This window comes from Clinocottus analis, unplaced genomic scaffold (assembly GCF_023055335.1).
Source record: "Clinocottus analis isolate CAN_PGR_092001 unplaced genomic scaffold, fCliAna1.0.p SCAF_2, whole genome shotgun sequence".
NCBI lineage: Eukaryota > Metazoa > Chordata > Actinopteri > Perciformes > Cottidae > Clinocottus > Clinocottus analis.
The window spans coordinates 918,138-935,316 of NW_027175931.1; the positions used below are offsets into that span (position 1 = coordinate 918,138).

The 17,179-nt window shown below is 43.6% G+C and overlaps 1 protein-coding gene across 1 annotated transcript; it reads right to left on the reverse strand.

Annotated features, from left to right (window-relative positions):
* Nucleotides 1-323: 323 nt before the first annotated feature.
* LOC137790282 (alpha-2-macroglobulin-like) lies at nt 324-15,931 on the reverse strand. The gene is made up of 36 exons (XM_068584368.1): nt 15,710-15,931; nt 15,383-15,563; nt 14,690-14,846; nt 14,227-14,279; nt 13,858-13,878; nt 13,283-13,448; nt 13,113-13,197; nt 12,863-13,013; nt 12,440-12,557; nt 12,234-12,343; nt 11,993-12,157; nt 11,291-11,518; nt 10,708-10,768; nt 7,883-8,028; nt 7,455-7,604; nt 7,084-7,227; nt 6,881-6,977; nt 6,622-6,781; nt 5,820-6,045; nt 5,444-5,570; nt 5,241-5,362; nt 5,106-5,157; nt 4,634-4,717; nt 4,353-4,529; nt 4,157-4,232; nt 3,828-3,984; nt 3,471-3,545; nt 3,126-3,288; nt 2,578-2,765; nt 2,237-2,449; nt 1,486-1,604; nt 1,264-1,354; nt 960-1,028; nt 765-870; nt 622-663; nt 324-449 (listed from the first exon to the last, which is right to left on the reverse strand). The coding sequence occupies exons 1-36, from the start codon at nt 15,793-15,795 to the stop codon at nt 445-447; spliced, it is 4,371 nt and encodes a 1,456-aa protein (XP_068440469.1). The 5' UTR covers nt 15,796-15,931; the 3' UTR covers nt 324-444.
* Nucleotides 15,932-17,179: the final 1,248 nt, after the last annotated feature.

Genomic DNA, 17,179 nt, shown 5'->3' on the forward strand with positions numbered 1-17,179 from the left:
CAGGGATTAAAATTACTACAGGAAACTTTTGTTGTTGATTCTGGCGACCCCTGTGGACAAAAGTGGTAGTGTTTCCCACCACCAGAGTCCATTTAGAAAACTTCTAATCTTATCGCATTTTTGTTTGTGTATGAAAGTGTTTTGAGACATTTGATTAACATTTCACTGGTTTTGCAGTATTTCTGAGTCTTTACCAGAATATAAAAGAATATGAAAGCTTTCTTCATATTGGGATGAAACGGTGTGAAAAGTTCAACAAAAGACAGTTTTAAGAGCCATTTTCACATCACATTACTTTATTGTCCATCATGCATTTCACTTCATAAAGGGATTGTAGCAGAACGCTGACGGGCAGAGATGTGACGACTGTCTGTGGACATGGACCACAGACAGTCCAGGAAGCCTGAATTAATCAGTTAATCAGGACCGACCCCACTTCCCTCTTCAACCTGCAAAACATAATAAAAAACAATTAGCCCTGTACTTCATCTGGTTTCAGCTTTAAAAGATGCCACATTTATAATAATCTATTGATTTATTTCCAAAAGGTTCTGCACACTTTCTGAGGTTGCAATGAGGATAATTTTGGCTTGACTACGTTTCATGTTTTAAAACATTTACCTGCGACACAAGGGGAGGAGTATTCTGTGTCGTGCTGGTCACCTGAGAGAAGAGGAGGAGGAGGAGGAAGAAGAAGAGAGATTGATTAAAACATGTACCGCTAGGAGTCAATACTCTGAGCTCGTTGGTTCTCCAGGTCTTACTCGGCTGGTAGTAGTCGTAGATCTTGACCACGGCCGGTTTCAGGTTCTGCACGTGGAGCTCCTGTATGAGGTCTAACTTGTAAAAGATGGGCGTATCCTTTTGCAACTGTTGAGAGAAGAGAATCAGACGACACCGTGAGTATGGACTCTCAGAGAGTGGCCTCTGGTTCTCCTTGCTGTGGGTTCTCCTCTCACCTCCTGGACGTACACCAGGACGTGATCCCCGTTCTGTTCCACTCGATCCACCAGCACGGCACGTTGGAGCTGCGAGGAGACGACAGTCAGCCGGGTGCTTCATCAACAACAGCGGAACACTTTAACATCTCTACTGAGGCTACGGCCACACAAACCTCCCCAAACAACCAACCAGAGCCTTCAAAACACCCACAAACCACTGAGTGACATCACCAACACTACGTCCACTCCATGTGGTCTGGACAGAGCGCAAACAGAGTCGTGTGGATGAAGCCTGAAGGTGAACATTAATGTAATAACTCACGCTCTTCAGAGATTCTGGGCCTGGGACAAACCCAGAGAGCATTTTGATATCCAGGATCACCATGTTGGTAGTGTTCTCCTCTCCACTGTATCTGAAATACAAGCATAATAAAAACTTAGTTATCAACATGTCTCCCACGTATGTCCGCCAGCAGCTAATGAGTTCAGCTGGTAGATGCATCGGTGTTCTCCTGGAACGTGGATCTGCTTGCTGATCACTCACAGGGTCTTGATCATCAGAGAGATTTTGGGTCTTTTGCTGGTGCAAATGGCCTTTGGTGTGATCTCGACACTGAGAGTAGTGACATCGACGGGAGGCGGGATGTTATAGTGAAGAGAAATCTGAGAAAGAGGTGCAGGAGGGAGGTTTAATATCCATGAACAAGAATCTCAGGAATTTATTTGACTCAAAATAGGTTCAAATTCATGATGCATCATGCGTGAGAAGTCTTGTTTTCCAGAGGGAGGAAGTCCCATTTTCACATGCTTCTCAACTATGTCTTCATTAGCTACTTATAGTTGACCTCCCAATGGAGCCAATGGAGTTATTGGAGTCATTGTGGCCAATGAGCCATTGAAGCTATTGGAGCCATTGGAGCCAATGGAGCCATTGAAGCCAATGGAGCCATTGAAGCCAATGGAGCCATTGAAGCCAGTGGAGCCAATGGAACCAATGGAGCCATTGAAGCCAATGGAGCCATTGAAGCCAATGGAGCCATTGAAGCCAATGGAGCCACTGAAGCCATTGAAGCCAATGGAGCCATTGAAGCCAATGGAACCAATGGAGCCAATGGAGCCATTGAAGCCATTGGAGCCAATGGAGCCATTGGCTCCATTAACAATTATTTTGGAGAACATTGTGGGGTGTGGGTTCAGGGCATAATGTTTAACTTTATTAGCGAATCAATTGTAGGTTTATATAATCTGAGGTTACATCATCAGTGTGTGTGGGCGTGCACGTGGCGACCACTGACCTGCATCACGGCGCACGTCGTGCCCTTCACCTCCAGGCTGAACTTCCCGGTCGTGTCCTGCAGCTCCGTCTCCTGGTAGAGCAGCTTGTTGTTCTGGTTTACCTCAAACAGCAGCTGACCACTGGGAGACTGGACCGTCACGGTGCTCGAACCGCTGGGACTGAACACCCGAGCAGAGTAGAGAGCCAGAGCCTGGAGAGCCACCACTGTGTCCTGCAACACACAGGAGCAAAGAGCGCTTCATGAGCTTCAATGTGTTTACTTTTGTTGATGCATGCAGCAGCTTTAACATGCAGGAGTCCCACCTCCCCGTGCACCTGTCCACGTCCTGTCTTTCCTACCTGTGTGGAGGAAAAGCCGCCGTAGTAGTTCTGCTGGCTGGCCAGCCACCTGACGATGCGGGCGGCGTAGCCGAGGTCTTCAGTGGTCGGAGAGGCGCTGAGTTTAGCCAGCAGGACGTAGGAGCTGATCTCCACAGAGAGAGAGGCCGAGGTGTCTGACGCCGTCTGAGCCCAGTGGAGGAAACCTCCTGAAAACAGCCGCAAAGTTCAAAAACATTCACAGAGATGAAGCCAGAGGGAGTTCCTCCAGGAGGACGACATCAGGGACGGTATCGCTAGGATGTTATGGATACTAGAACTCAATACTCTGATCAAAAGTCTTTCTTGAGTTCTGAACCTTTAAACTTAATTCTCAGCTCATCAATGATCTGTGATTATCTCTCATTGATTGGCCCTCATCTTGAGATCAGACTCCGTTTGACGTCACTAACGTTAACTGCAGTATGACATCACAACAGTTAACTCCGCCCCTCATCACTGGTCCTGGTTTTTACTCATGTAGAAGCGGTTGCCTTTAGAGCCGAGCTTCGGGGGGCCTCCCTACTCACCTTGTTGTATGGCGACCGAGTCTAGGTGCTTCAGAAGGTGAGCTCGGGCCTCCATGTCTCCTGCCAGGGTGAAGACGTACGCCAGCAGAGCCGTGGTGTAGCTGTTACTGAGGTCGCCCAAAGACTCTCTGAGGCAAGACAGGCTCTTCTTCACTACAGGGTCCTGGATCACATTATAAATAATGACCTCAGGTCTCAACTCCTTTGATTGGTCTGCACAGAACGGTTATTCTCTTTTGTGTGAACAAATTCACATCTCCAGCAAATTGCAAAGTTCTTGGTTTGTGTGAAATCCTTGTGAGGAAACTTCTGACCTGAAGTTATGATGTTAGGGTTTCTACTCACGTCTGCGGGCGTCTTCATCTCCAGGAAAGCAGCGGTGATGTACGCGCTGAGCGTCACCTCGTCAGACACGCCGCCCTGAGAGAGGAAACAGGAAGCAGACGCTCAGATCGCGCCGATCACTGCGGATAACTTGTAGAGTGATGGAGCGTTATTGATCTCACGGATTAACGTTAACATCACAGAGCAAACTAAGGTTCCTCCTCCAGTATCCAGGAGAACATGTAATCAGGACATGGAGGATGTTTTTCCGATCATGAGGAACAAGGATCTCATGGAGTAAAGTTAGGACTGAGATGTTTCAGCATCTCCAGTGATCCTCAGTCACTTCCACACAAACTCCTCCAGGACTTCAGTTACCTTCATCCTGTTGTTGAAGAGCTTTCCTGACTTTTCAAAACAGCCGTTCTTCTTCTGTTTATTTTTCAGCCAAACCACCGACCCTTTGATCGTCTCGGGGTCGATGAAGACGAAGGACTTGGCTTTGGTGAAGGATCTCACCACGAAGGCAGTCAGCCTGAGGAGGAAGGAGACGTTAAACAAGAGGAGAGGAAGCACCGTCACACGTTCACGTAGTTTCTACGATCCGTCAACCAAAACATGCCTTTCAACCCCGCCGGCGGGTTTGGGGTTTCCTGTCTGACGCGCACACACATTTAAATCTTCTGATCCATCGTCAACGTTCTCACCAAGTGTTCCCCGCTCCGGATCCGAAGGTGCTGTAAGCTCCATCACGATGCCTGTAGTTCAGCTGCCTCTGGTAGCCTACGTCACAGGAGAAACATCTTAGGGACTTGATTGCTTTGATGACAGGAAGTTAGAGGAAAGAAAAGTTGTCGTGTCTGCACATTTGTAATAGTTTAAGGTCCTAAATGTTTGTCTCACCGCTGGTCAGGAACTTGGTGGCCTTGTCGTTGATGGCCGAGGTCAGCTGCTGAGTGTTCCCCAGGTACTGGAGGATGTAGATGTTTGGGGCGAGGAGCGCCATGTTCTGCTCCCCACATCCGTACGGCATCTGCAGCAGCCCGTGCAGGTTGTTCAGGGCTCGGCCCAGAATGTCACCTGCACCAAAAAAACACACCGATTCAGGAAAAGAAGATAAAGATTAACGTAAAGATGTGTTTGGTTTACAGCAAAGCGCCACCGTAATGTATTCAGTAGTTTACCCAGGACTGATACTGAAGCACGGGCTGATCCGACGATCACTTCCTCAGGCAGCTGGATGTCGACTTCCTCCTTCAAAGCCTCTCCTGTAGACAACAAACAGATCAGCAATCAATCAAAGAAGTCATTCAGATTCAACGGATCATTTACTGAAAGAGCTCTGACTGGAAATGAGATGCTACATGCTTGATGAACTGTATTTAAAGCTACTACGAAGAACTTTCACGTAGTGTTGTTTCTGTTGCTCCCTGTGGACTAAAGAGGAAGTGTCTCTGAGCACCAGGGTCCCTTTAGAAAACCTCTCATTCTACTGCAGCAGGTCTGACGGTCTGACCTCTCAGTCCTGGTTCTCCCATGCCCCCCTTCTTGGTCTTTGGACTACATTAAACTGAGGTGATATAGAGGACCAGGACTAGACTGAGACTAGTTCAGGACCAGATTAGATGATGTGACGCTTGCTGTGAACAAACTGACCTTTGGGGCAGAGCAGCCAGTTGAAGGTCTTTGACATCTCAACTCCTTCAGCCTGAGAGGGATGAAATCATTTGAGACCTCCCACCTGCACGCTGGGTGGACTTTTACTGAGTCTTCTTGTTTAGAAGTACCGACCTTCACGATGAGAGATTGTGTGACCGTGTCGATGCGACCTCTCTTCGGCACGCTCACCACCTCGTTGTCACAGGAAGCGTGGGACTCCACGGCCTCGGCGGTCACCGTCACGTTCACGACTCCTGAAGAAAAACAGGTTTATGTTCCAGATAGAAAAGGGTCGTACCGTTTGACACCAGTGTGGATGAGAGCTCGGCGCTCACCTAGAGCTGAGGGCGCCATCGTCCAGCTCACCGTCCGGCGCTGGTTGCCGCACAGACAGGAAGTGTACTTGTCACCGGAGAGGGGGGTGAGTGTGTACTCTGTGGAGGGAACCGGAGCCACGGTGACCTGGAGACACAACAACGTCCTGAAAAACACTGGTTGATGACCAAAATCCTACGATTATTCCCATCAGGCTCAGCTGTTCTGCTAATTAGAAAACGTTGGCGCCGTTACACGTTAGCGCCGTTACACGTTAGCGCCGTTACTACCCGATGGCACTCGACTTGACTAAACTCCACTCCTTTTTGGTTTAGCATCAGTCCGTGTGTTAGCATCAGTCTGAGTGTTAGCATCCGTCCGCGTGACATAGGTTACCATGATGCAGCTGGTCATGTAGTTGAAGACGGTCGCCTTCAGTTCAAAGTGCTCCCCCCGGATGATGGAGTAGGGCAGGGTGAGCTCCAGGAAGAAGGGCTGGAAGACGGTGATCTCCTTACGGGGGGCCAAGCCGAAGCCCTGGGGGGACAGACAGAACGCCTCCGTCTCCCAGGTGGTGATGGTGTCCGGGACGGTGAGGGACACGTCCTTCACTCCAGATTCTCTGGAACGGCAGAACGACGCATTCGGTGAACTTGTATCAGACTGACATGATTCAGATTAGTCAAAGAACATCAAGGTGAGAGAGAATGCAGCTTTAACACATGAATTATAGACTTCTATACAACCAGAGGAGTCGCCCCTTGGTGGTCAGGAGAGAGAATGCAGCTTTAACACATGAAGCATAGACTTCTATACAACCAGAGGAGTCGCCCCCTGGTGGTCAGGAGAGAGAATGCAGCTTCAACACATGAATCGTAGACTTCTATACAACCAGAGGAGTCGCCCCTTGGTGGTCAGGAGAGAGAATGCAGCTTTAACACATGAAGCATAGACTTCTATACAACCAGAGGAGTCGTCCTCTGGTGGTCAGGAGAGAGAATGCAGCTTTAACACATGAAGCATTGACTTAATGTGTTCTCAGTCCCTAGTTTCAAGTTTTTCGCAGCATCACAAACTCTTTCAGCCATTATCAGGTTGAATAAGAAGAAAATGTCTCAAAGGCAACATCTGTAAATTATCTGAATGTCATTTATGTGTGGAGGAAGTCTGAAAGAAGAACTGTGGTGCAAAAACTCACCCAACTGCCACCAGGTCCCATATCCAGGTCTCAGGGAAGAAACTACGGACTGTCTCTATTGGTGAACCATCAGACGAACTAGATGGAGCTGCAGCAGCACCAGACAGCGATTTTCTTTGCATCATGACGATAGGTTTATGATGTAACTTGTATCTCCCACCTGAAAATAAAGCAGAACATTTGCCAGCAGAACAAGATGAAGCCTTTTAAATATTCAGCAACGTGTCACTTCATAGAGCAATAAATCAAAACTAAATACCGCCATATCCGTGGCCCTTGTGGTAATCTCTTCCTTTGTAGCGGAGGCAGGAAGGCACTCGGATTAACAAGTTTGTTGCCATCTTCATCCCCACATTCTAGAGGAACCAACAACAAACAGGCGGCACTGAAATGTGCAACAACAAAACCTACAAGAAGAGGCGATTTAAAGATATTGTGCATTCACACATGTGCAGGAAGTACCTGGAAAATGGTATGCGCGTCCTCTTTCTGCTCATTGGGGTGCGGCATGATGTATCTTCTCGGCCTCACACGCAAACATTCAACAGAATCGTGAACATTGTAAGGAATGTGGGAGGCTTTTTTGACGGGCAACATGTTAAATATCTGAAAAGAAAAGGTATATTTTAAAGGTATAACTAGACAAATGTTTGTTTTTCTATAAAGATCTGACAATGGGGAACTTTATTTGTCAAAATAGGGCTTTAATCCTGAGGGCAGACTCTTCACATCATCACATATGTGATCATAACTATTTCCATTTTCAAAGTGCATGCTGGACCACTGGTGGAGTGAATGCAGATGGATTCTTGTGGTTGGACTCCAGCAGCTACCTTCTCTGCATCCAGAGTTTTCCCCGGCTCCTTGATGAGGACGCTCTGGTCCACGGCGCTCACGCCGCACAGCGACTCGGGCTGAGCCGTCACCTGAAGGATGGCCTCCTCTCCCGGGACGGCCGAGGACGGAGAGAACTCCAGGGACACCTGGGACAGAAGAGTCAACATTCAGCGTTGTTGTGAATCCTGCTGGTCTCCTTGGCAGAGTTACAGCAATACGACAAAGGGACAGTCAACAGATTCGTTGGGGTCCTTTGTTCAGACTGTTGAGAGATCTCCGATCACGCTACATGACCAATGGACGATCCCGACCCTGAAGACTTGAGTTCCTCACCTGAACCAGTCGCCTGTCTCTCAGCCAGCTGTCTGACCAATCAGAGCAGCAGGATTCATAAGCTGACAAGCAGGGCGATGCCTTCACTGACCTTGTTACCGAAGCACTTCTCGACGGAGAAGTCGGCGCTGTTGGCCACCACGTTCTCACTGGGGAGGACGGCGTACGCCACGACCTGGACGTCTGGCGCCATGTCGGGAGACACCATCAGCTTGAAGGACACCTCGCCCTCGTTCACTGAAACAACAAAGCAACTCCTATGAGCCACGACCACCTCTCACCTGCCTCCCTTCATCAGTCTACTATTTGTAGAACTATTTAATGACTTAATCTTGTAAGTCCGAGCTCCTTTTTTCTGATCTGATGGAAATGAGAAGTGTGTTTTTTTTAATCTAAAATTCTGCTGTCTCCTCATCCACACTTCCGATCTATTTCATTTAAAGTGCTAAAATGCTGTCGCCCTTAAAATGCCGCATTCACACCAAAAGTTGCGAAATATTGGTGCGAGTAGATTACATGTGAAGTTAACCTGTTCATGTTTGAACAACATTTGCAGAAAGAAAACGCCTAAATAAAGCCCAAAGAAAATTACAATCTGTACTTGAACCATTTGAAGTAAATGTATGGTTGTGGTATCTTTTGAGAGAAAAAACTCTTAGCTTTTCCCCCTCAATAATCTCAATCACTTTAACTGCTGCTGACACTGAGTTATATAAGTTTAAAAATAATAAATATGAGAATTTTATTGACGCCTAAACATTTGTTGGCAAATATATGCCTGCAGATGACTATAAATGGGACTTATGAACTAAACAACACAATGGAACCATAGCCTGAAGCCTAATCCAGTCTAATCTAAAAGAAGATCCAGAAAATGCAGAAAATTTATATTTTAGTTTTTCTAATGAAATGTCTTAACGTTTTCCCACTTTGAGAATAAAAACAAAATTCATTAAATATATACTATATATCTATAAAAAAAAAAGCCTTTTTAAGTCTTGCATAATTTCCGCCAGCTAATTGGCTATCTGAAACGCCTGTCATCAGAGCACGTGACAGGCTTGTCCCATATATGGAAGAATAGGCAGACCCTGTTCTTCATCGCTGACTCTCGTTGGCTAAAGTAGCTTGTCAGTCAGGACATGAAGCTCCTATTGGCTCAGGTGAGGATTCGTTGGAAAGGTTAGGCTTCAGCCTCCATTTTGAGTACGTGTTGAAGTCTGTGCTGGAAAGGAGACGCGAGTTGCAGCCAGAAACATGGCGATATTGTTTCATATCTCCAGCTTATATGACGAGATGCAACACCAGTCAGTGGATATTTATGGTCAAATCACGTGTTTTAGACTATTTTTTGGGGGGTATTTTTTTTATATTGGACATTTTTACAACGTAAGAAAACCGTTTTTTGTTGGACTGTTATGGATACATGGATCCAAAATGAGGCTTCAGCGGTGAGTTGCCTGCATATCCTTTATTTGCTGATTGTTGTCTGGACAAATGCTGAGCTGTGGCTGCTGTGGGTGTCGCAACTTGACGTGGCCAGGCTGGTTAGACGCACCAGAAAAGGAGCTTTCCGTAGCATCACCGCACTCATATTTTTAAACTATGAATAGCGATTTATCAAACGTATAGTCCGTGCATGTCCCGTGCACGTCCCGGAGTCACGTTATCAAGTGCACAGACGTGAATGGTTGCGAAAAAGCCAGAGTTTAAATATTTCAGTTGAAATATTTCAACTCGGGCGAAAAATTTGCCCCAACACTAAGTTGCGAACGCAAATCAGCGTGGAGAAGCTGCGCCCGTCGTCACCGCCATTTTCCGGAGCAGAATTCAACTGCTGATGGTCCGACTGAAGGAGAGCTGGAAGCAGCTACATCCAGACACTCGTCCTGGAGGAGTCGGAGCTGTGTGCTTGATGTTCCCACTTTTGTGGTATTTCCACAACAGGTACAACGCAGAAATAGTTGTTAATGTCCCATGGTCGATAGCGGAAATGAAAACTTTTACAGAAACGTGATCGGGTCAGTTTAGATTAGCTAGTGAGGCTATGTGCTGGTAGCTACAGGAACGTGACCAGGTCAGTTTAGGTTAGCTAGTGAGGCTATGTGCTGATAGCTACAGGAACGTGACCGGGTCGGTTTAGGTTAGCTAGTGAGGCTATGTGCTGATAGCTACAGGAACGTGACCGGGTCGGTTTAGGTTAGCTAGTGAGGCTATGTGCTGATAGCTACAGGAACGTGACCGGGTCGGTTTAGGTTAGCTAGTGAGGCTATGTGCTGGTAGCTACAGGAATGTGACCAGGTCAGTTTAGGTTAGCTAGTGAGGCTATGTGCTGGTAGCTACAGGAACGTGACCGGGTCAGTTTAGGTTAGCTAGTGAGGCTATGTGCTGCTAGCTACAGGAACATGACCGGGTCAGTTTAGGTTAGCTAGTAAGGCTATGTGCTGGTAACTTAGGGGTAACTTGGCCGCGCACATTTTCTGCCGTAAATGGTTGCTAAAAAGCAAATCAACCACATAATGTCGAGTGAGTAAAATCAGGCAAAAAAGCGTTTCTGTGTGAATGCACTGGAAGAAGATACGTGTCCTTTTTACTTAAAGATAATTCTGTAAGATCCTCAACATGACTAAGTGATTATAACGTTTCACTAAAACCCCCTTACAACAGCTAAATTTCACTCAAAGTAACTTCCTTGTAACTGTAGAGTCCGAGTTTAACAGTAATGGTGGGAGCACTGTGTGATCAGTATTGGTGTCTGCAGGTTTTTATCTTTTCGTCTGAAAGCACGTCAGATGACACACGCAGAAGGAGACAGTCATTTACAATACATGGACCTCACGGTGCGAGCAAGATTCAGGTAATTCCCTTAATTAGGGAACCCTATGTTTTCTACAGTTAAAGGGTCATTTTACTCACAGGATTCTTGCACTTGGACCCGTTTGACTCCTTGCATGACGATGGCTCCTCGTGTTAAGACCTGCAAACAAGGAATGGTGTAAAAAAAACCTCAGTCAACAGCAGACTGCAGCTGCTCTCATGTGTTTTTATTTACCGTGTTGTTAAAGGACATTGTGGAACATTTAGGGGGATTGATGGAAAAACAATATTCATAACCGAGTTTTAATCGTTTAACCGCTATGTTTTAGTTACATTTCATTTAGCTGACGCTTTTATCCAAAGCGACTTGCATTCAGTTTTAGTACTGGGATCTGTGTACCTGGGTCAATTGTGACCTTAAGTAGAATTCTTTATAACCTTTAGTTTCGAAAAAAGCCCTTTATATCTACAAAGGGAGCGGGTCGTGTTCCCAGTCCGCCATCTTTGCACCGCCGTGTTTTACGTTAGCCCAGAAGGGACACTGGCTCTAGCGAGAGACAAACGTGTTTTACGTGATCGAAAGGTACTTAACGAGTTCCTTTGAGCCAGATGTCAGTGATCTGAAGTAAAAGTCATTATAAAACCATCTTCCCCCGTCGCCTCCATCAGAGACTTCACTCACCAGATACATCACGTCCACAGAGCCCTGGGCTTCTCCTACCACCGTGTATTGGATGGTGAAGACTTCTTCTTTGTCACAAGGAAGTGGGTTATTCTTCTTCTTCACCTCCAGGAAGCTGATCGTTTTAGTGTGTGGAGTTGAAGGTCTGGCCAACGACACGCTGTGCTTTGCAGCCTCATAGTACGGCGTTCTGTGACCGACATAGCCGTATGTCGGCAGGTTGCTCACCTGGAGAGCAGAAAAGAAACTCTATAAAGGAGCTCATGGAGGTGGAAGAAGGTTTTTACAGTTACAGTGAATGTTCAGGTTTCACCACCGTGGGACTTTATTTATTTTGCACGTCAAGAGATATTCAATTTGTTGTAAGATATTTGAAGGTAATGACGGTAAAAATGTGTAAATAGAAAGACGACACGTCAAAGGTTGTACGTCATGGTGACGTCACCCGTTGGTTTGTAGACTGATGTTTTGAAGTCTTGAGTTCAGCGATTTTTGCCATCGCCATCTTGGATTACGGTTGTCGGAAAGAAAAATTGCAACCAATTACCAGACAACAAACTGAGGCTTTCTTGAAAAGAAAAAATATAATTTAAAGTCACACAATTTCCAAAATGATGTCCCATGGGTCACACTGTAAACAACTAAACATTCCAATATGGCTACTTGCCACTTGGCGGCACCTTGCAGCTACTTCCTACTTACACGGAGTTGGAGGTCCCCTACAAGTTCAGCCGTGCTGATTGAGAACGAGGCAACGCCATCGCTGTTGGTTGTCAGATTCTGCAGCGGGTCTGACCGTTTATTACCCTCAAACAGGTACAGTGGCATGTCTGCGATGGGGGTTTTGTTGTAGTGAACCGCTTGAACCTGTTGGAAGCACAGAGTCATGTCACCAAGAATGCACTGCGTCCTGAATCAAGCCGAACAAGTGAAGGAAACTTACTTTTCCTTCCAAGTTTGATCCTTGGTCATAAATCTTGGGCGTGTCGATGAAGGACAGCGTTCCAACCACATATGAAATCCTTGTTTTGTGCTCTTGTTCTCGTGAAATACCTGCATGAGAAACCTCCATGTTACAACTGTTTCATTACAGAGTAACTATCGCTCTCTTCCACATATAAATATGACATGAAATATTATCTGACTTGCCCGTGCCCTCCTCTTCCACTTTGACCCGGAGCTGCAATTCATCTCGTAGAACCTTTTGAGCCACTCTTGTGAAAGCTGACATCTGGAAGATAAACGTGGCGCAGCCTTTGTTGTCCGTCTAGAAAGAACAATGAAATAAGATCAAATATGATTCAATAAAATAAATGTCCCCCATTCAACACCCATATTACTCCATAATACATGTTAATTTTCACTAAGTTTTTAAGTTATGAATGTAAAGTTTAGGAAACGCTTCTCTCTCTGTATGCACATAAAACACATGTAGACACAGAAATACACAAATGTCCAGAGACCCTAGTAATGATCCCCCAGGGACCCCTGAAGTCTATTTATACCTTGCAGATTTAAGAGACTTAACCCGTATATGCACTATTTATTTAGTAGACGCTACAGATACAGTACCTGCTTTGTCTCATTGTGGCATGGGGCGACTACATCATAGTCCACCTCTTGAGTGTCAATGTTGATTGAAGGTCTTTGAATGAAGTAGTGCCTTAGAGGTCTGCACATCTTGACCTCAACACTGCCTGGAACGGGCTGTCCGAATGTATACCTGATGATAAGGAAGTAGAAATTAAAACATTAATTCACTCCCCAAACTGGACCTGTTTCAGATTATTTAAGAGGGCAACGAGCAAAAGAGCTTACTCACGTTGCACATACTTCAGCTTTGATTTCCTCCTGATCAATACTTACTTTATCGGATGCATTTATTTTTATCTCAAATTTAGGCAGAACTAGGGACAAAATGTGTTTGTTAGCATTCTTTCTTTATTACAAATGGATTGAAATGGAAGGTTAAAAAAACAAGAAGGATCTTACCGTATTTCTCCACCTTCAAGTTGTGATGTATTTTATTCGACCCAATCGTCACAATAACTTGGTAGTTCCCTTCACGGGCCTCAGAGTTCAAGGCGTATGAAAGCTGCAGTATCTTACTGTTGGACGTTTCATTCAGCCACTGTCCAATCCGGTTGCTGTCAGCATCCTGTCAAATAACGTGAACATGAAGAACTTGAATTCAAACATGAGGACCTCCTGTGAATACGGGGACAGCAGGTTCCTTCTCTTTTTTTCTGGCTAAAAAATAAATTGCATCTCAAACCACACCTGACTTAATAAATAGTGTCGTGTTCAAATGTCTTTTTATTTGAACTCAAAGGTACTTTACATGGTAACATAACAATATCACAGTTTAGAAACAGATTTACATAGATATAAAAACATGAATTCTCGAAAAAATAAACGTTATATATTCTTATTATGAAATCCTATGTAAAAAAAGTTTAATGTAGTTTGACAAAGAAATCTTGACTTTATGCAGTGATCTTAAACTTGATAAACTAAATTAACTTGATTTAAGATGGATAAGGGTAAATATTTTCTTTTAGTCTTACCTCAATTTCGATGATATCGTACTGCAAAAAAAGAATATGGAGATTTGTTAGAGCTGTTTTGCATTGCTCTCATCATACAGAGTCTTTATAAATTTAGTTAAATGAAAAAAAACTGCAACATTTTTCAATAAGAAATAAATGTTTTTTTAATCCACATAGTTCTTAGGCTAAATTCAGACCTTAAAAAGTATAAACTAGTGTTTGGAGGTGATGGATTAGTGTTGTTGTACTATTGACCCACATCTTCATGATTTAGTAAACATAGTTTATCGATCACCTCGTTGCGCAACTTTAAAACCGGCACTGTTGCCTCATAGTATCACTAACACTGTTTTATGTGAATGCCACCTGAAGAAAGGAAAAACTCACCAGCCCATTGGAAGGTCTCAACATGGAGTCCAGTGTGATGACTCTGAAATGCACTGAGAGAAATAAAGAGATTACTTCACTTTTTTTTTAGCTTTTATTTTTGTTTTAGCTTTTACCATGAATAGAGAGCAGCCGTATCAAACCTGTAATCCCAAAGAACTTTTTTCATACATCCTAAACAAACTCTTTTTCATACAAGCCGATGTAAATTCTTTAATAAGCTAACGCAACTTTTGTCTTATAACCTAACTTTTTCCATACATGCTAACGTAACTTTTATCAAATATGCTAACGTTACTTTTTTTATACATGCTGTTACTTTTTAATGTATGCCAACATAACTTTCTCAATATGAGCAAACTTTTTCTTAAAAGCTTCTGTGTTCTGTATTATGGAACTCTGTCTATATACAACGTGGTACATTTATTGTATACAACGTCGTAGATCATGAACTCCAGGTTACCTGTTTGTCCAGGGAGGTAGATTGGTTTATCTGTTTGGACGAATGTCTTTGGATGATAGACTTTGATCAAGACTTTCCTGACTTCCTTTGAGTGATAAGTGTTGCCTTGTACCTCCACCTCGAATTCCTGCACGTCTTCATTCTTCACCAAAGGAACCTGTGACAAAAACAAATTGTATGGACATGGTGAGAACCTCTTTTATAAAAAATAATAATTCATGAATAATATACATTATTTGTGGAATTTCTGCTTTTGTTCATAAATCTGTTAGTGTGTACTGTATGTGTTGCGTAAACACATTAACAATTAATGAAATTGATGAAGTCTTATGACCTTACCTTATATTGAGCATGTAATGCAAGAACATATTTTTTCTCACATACGATAATTTTACTTTTACAAATATGCTAACGTAACTTTTGTCACATGAGCTAACGTTTTTTTTTTCCCAATAGAGTGATTTTACTTTTACATACATGCTCACATAACCTTCCTCATATAAACTAATGTTAATTTTTCATATATGCAGAAGGTACATGTTTCTTTCATATAAATGTATGTCACTTGTTTTATGTATTCCAAATAAACTTGAAATTGTTGGGAACACAACATGTATTTCTCTGTATTTTAATCAACACATTTTCAATGAATGTTGTGGAAATGAGCAAATTAATCAAATATTGAGATCTCACTTTAAACTCAGTGCAGCTATGGAAATCCTTGTTGGACGTCTGTGCGAAGAGGGTTGTATTCTTCTCTGAGGACTTCAGACTGATGGTCATGACCAGAGTCTCGTTGGGCTGCAGGAGACTCGCACAGAACTTGGTCACAGCCCCGGATTCAAGAGTTGCAGGAATGGCTACCATGTACTGCCTGCAGACACAGACACATGCAGCAGAGACCTCACTGGATCTGACGTGGAAGAAACTCAACAGCCAGCAACGACTCCCAAAGATTCATGTTTAAGAAATTCAACCACAGGCTGCTTATTTTTCTCAAGAGAGTTCAGGTAAACTTACGGTCCTGCCACTGCTCGGCCCACAAACATCCAGCTGAAGAAAACACAAAGGGTCCATGTCCACATCTGACACCCAGGGAGACCCATGGCTGACTGAGAGGATACTGGTGAGGATGAGCCTGGGTCAGCATCTTTTAAATGGCCGCTGCTGGAGAAATCCACCCCCACTCTACGCCCACACACATCATGCAACTCTTACTGGAATAACAGGTATCCCATCAGTCAATCATTTGTAGACTTTGTGTTGTTTACCATAGCCTGGAGATCGAAGGCAATTTCAAGGGTTTAATCGGGCAAGGGCTCGGATTTATATTTGTTTTTCCACAAAATGATTGTGTGTACTAAGTTAAATTTATACATTAACAGAATTCTATTAAATATTATTAATATATAAATAATAGTTTATGCTTAAGACATTAACTCTCATATGTAAATAAGGTTTCATAGTGCATATAAAACAAAATAAAAATAGAGCAAATGCCAGAAAGTTAGGGTGGAGTCATATATTCTCGTAAATGAAACATTTGCAACAATGCCCTTTACCCAGCGTGGGATGTTTGTCATGCAAACAGCTCTTAACCTTATGACATGGGCCAAAGTAGAACATCTTTTAAAGTAAGTAAACATTTGTCAATTGGTCAAAAAAACATGACTTACTCTATTTTGTTTATACAACACAGTAAGTAATATGCAGAGCCTTACATGAGCATACATGTCCATGTTACATGTTTAAAACACAATTCAACCATACATATGACTCGAGAGGACTCCAAAGTGACTCGAGAGAGCTTCCAAGTTGTAGAAATAAAACAACGTATGTCCCTCACTTCATGCCACATGATTAGCGCACTTTTCTTAAAAGTTATCGACCCACGGAACCACTGAGACAAAGCCTCAGCAAGATATCAACCACATTGCGTTCTTCTTTCAGCCAAAAATAACAACACATGTTAAGGGAGAGACTTAATTTTCTTATCAGATAAACCTTACTCAATATCTTTACAAAGATGATAGTTGTTGAGATATTAATGCTCTTATGTCAAATAGAGAACCTTTTAATCCATTTCGCCAAAATGTTGCAAATTAATTTAAGTGTCCGAATTCCAAATATGGTCACTTACTTAATCAGATGCAAAAAAAATTAAAGATGGCGACGACGAAATCGTCGAACTCAAGCCGTCAAAACATCGGTTCACAAACCAATGGGTGACATCGTAATGACTACGTTCACTTCTTACAGTCTATTGGCACAGCAGCTTTGATGAAGAACATGTGGAAAAGGTTTGGTCGTAAACTACCAGCTTTGTATCAATGGCAGGTTGGCCAATCTGCCAACTATTGGCAGTTTATTAAGTTTTCAAAAACAAGAAGCTTCATAAACTGTCACACTCACAGACGGAGAGGCTGTACAATTGTAAGAAGTTTATTATGACTTACATTGGTGAATAAAGATTGTCTGTGTAATATACAA

Excerpts from the sequence above, each read along its gene's own strand:
- LOC137790282 (XM_068584368.1), bottom strand. The coding sequence starts at position 15,795 with ATGGGTCTCCCTGGGTGTCAGATGTGGACATGGACCCTTTGTGTTTTC. Across the intron at positions 13,879-14,226 it reads TGAGACCTTCCAATGGGCTG|TACGATATCATCGAAATTGA; the intron begins GTGAGTTTTTCC and ends CTTTTTTTGCAG. Across the intron at positions 5,363-5,443 it reads GATGGCGCCCTCAGCTCTAG|GAGTCGTGAACGTGACGGTG; the intron begins GTGAGCGCCGAG and ends GTTTTTCTTCAG.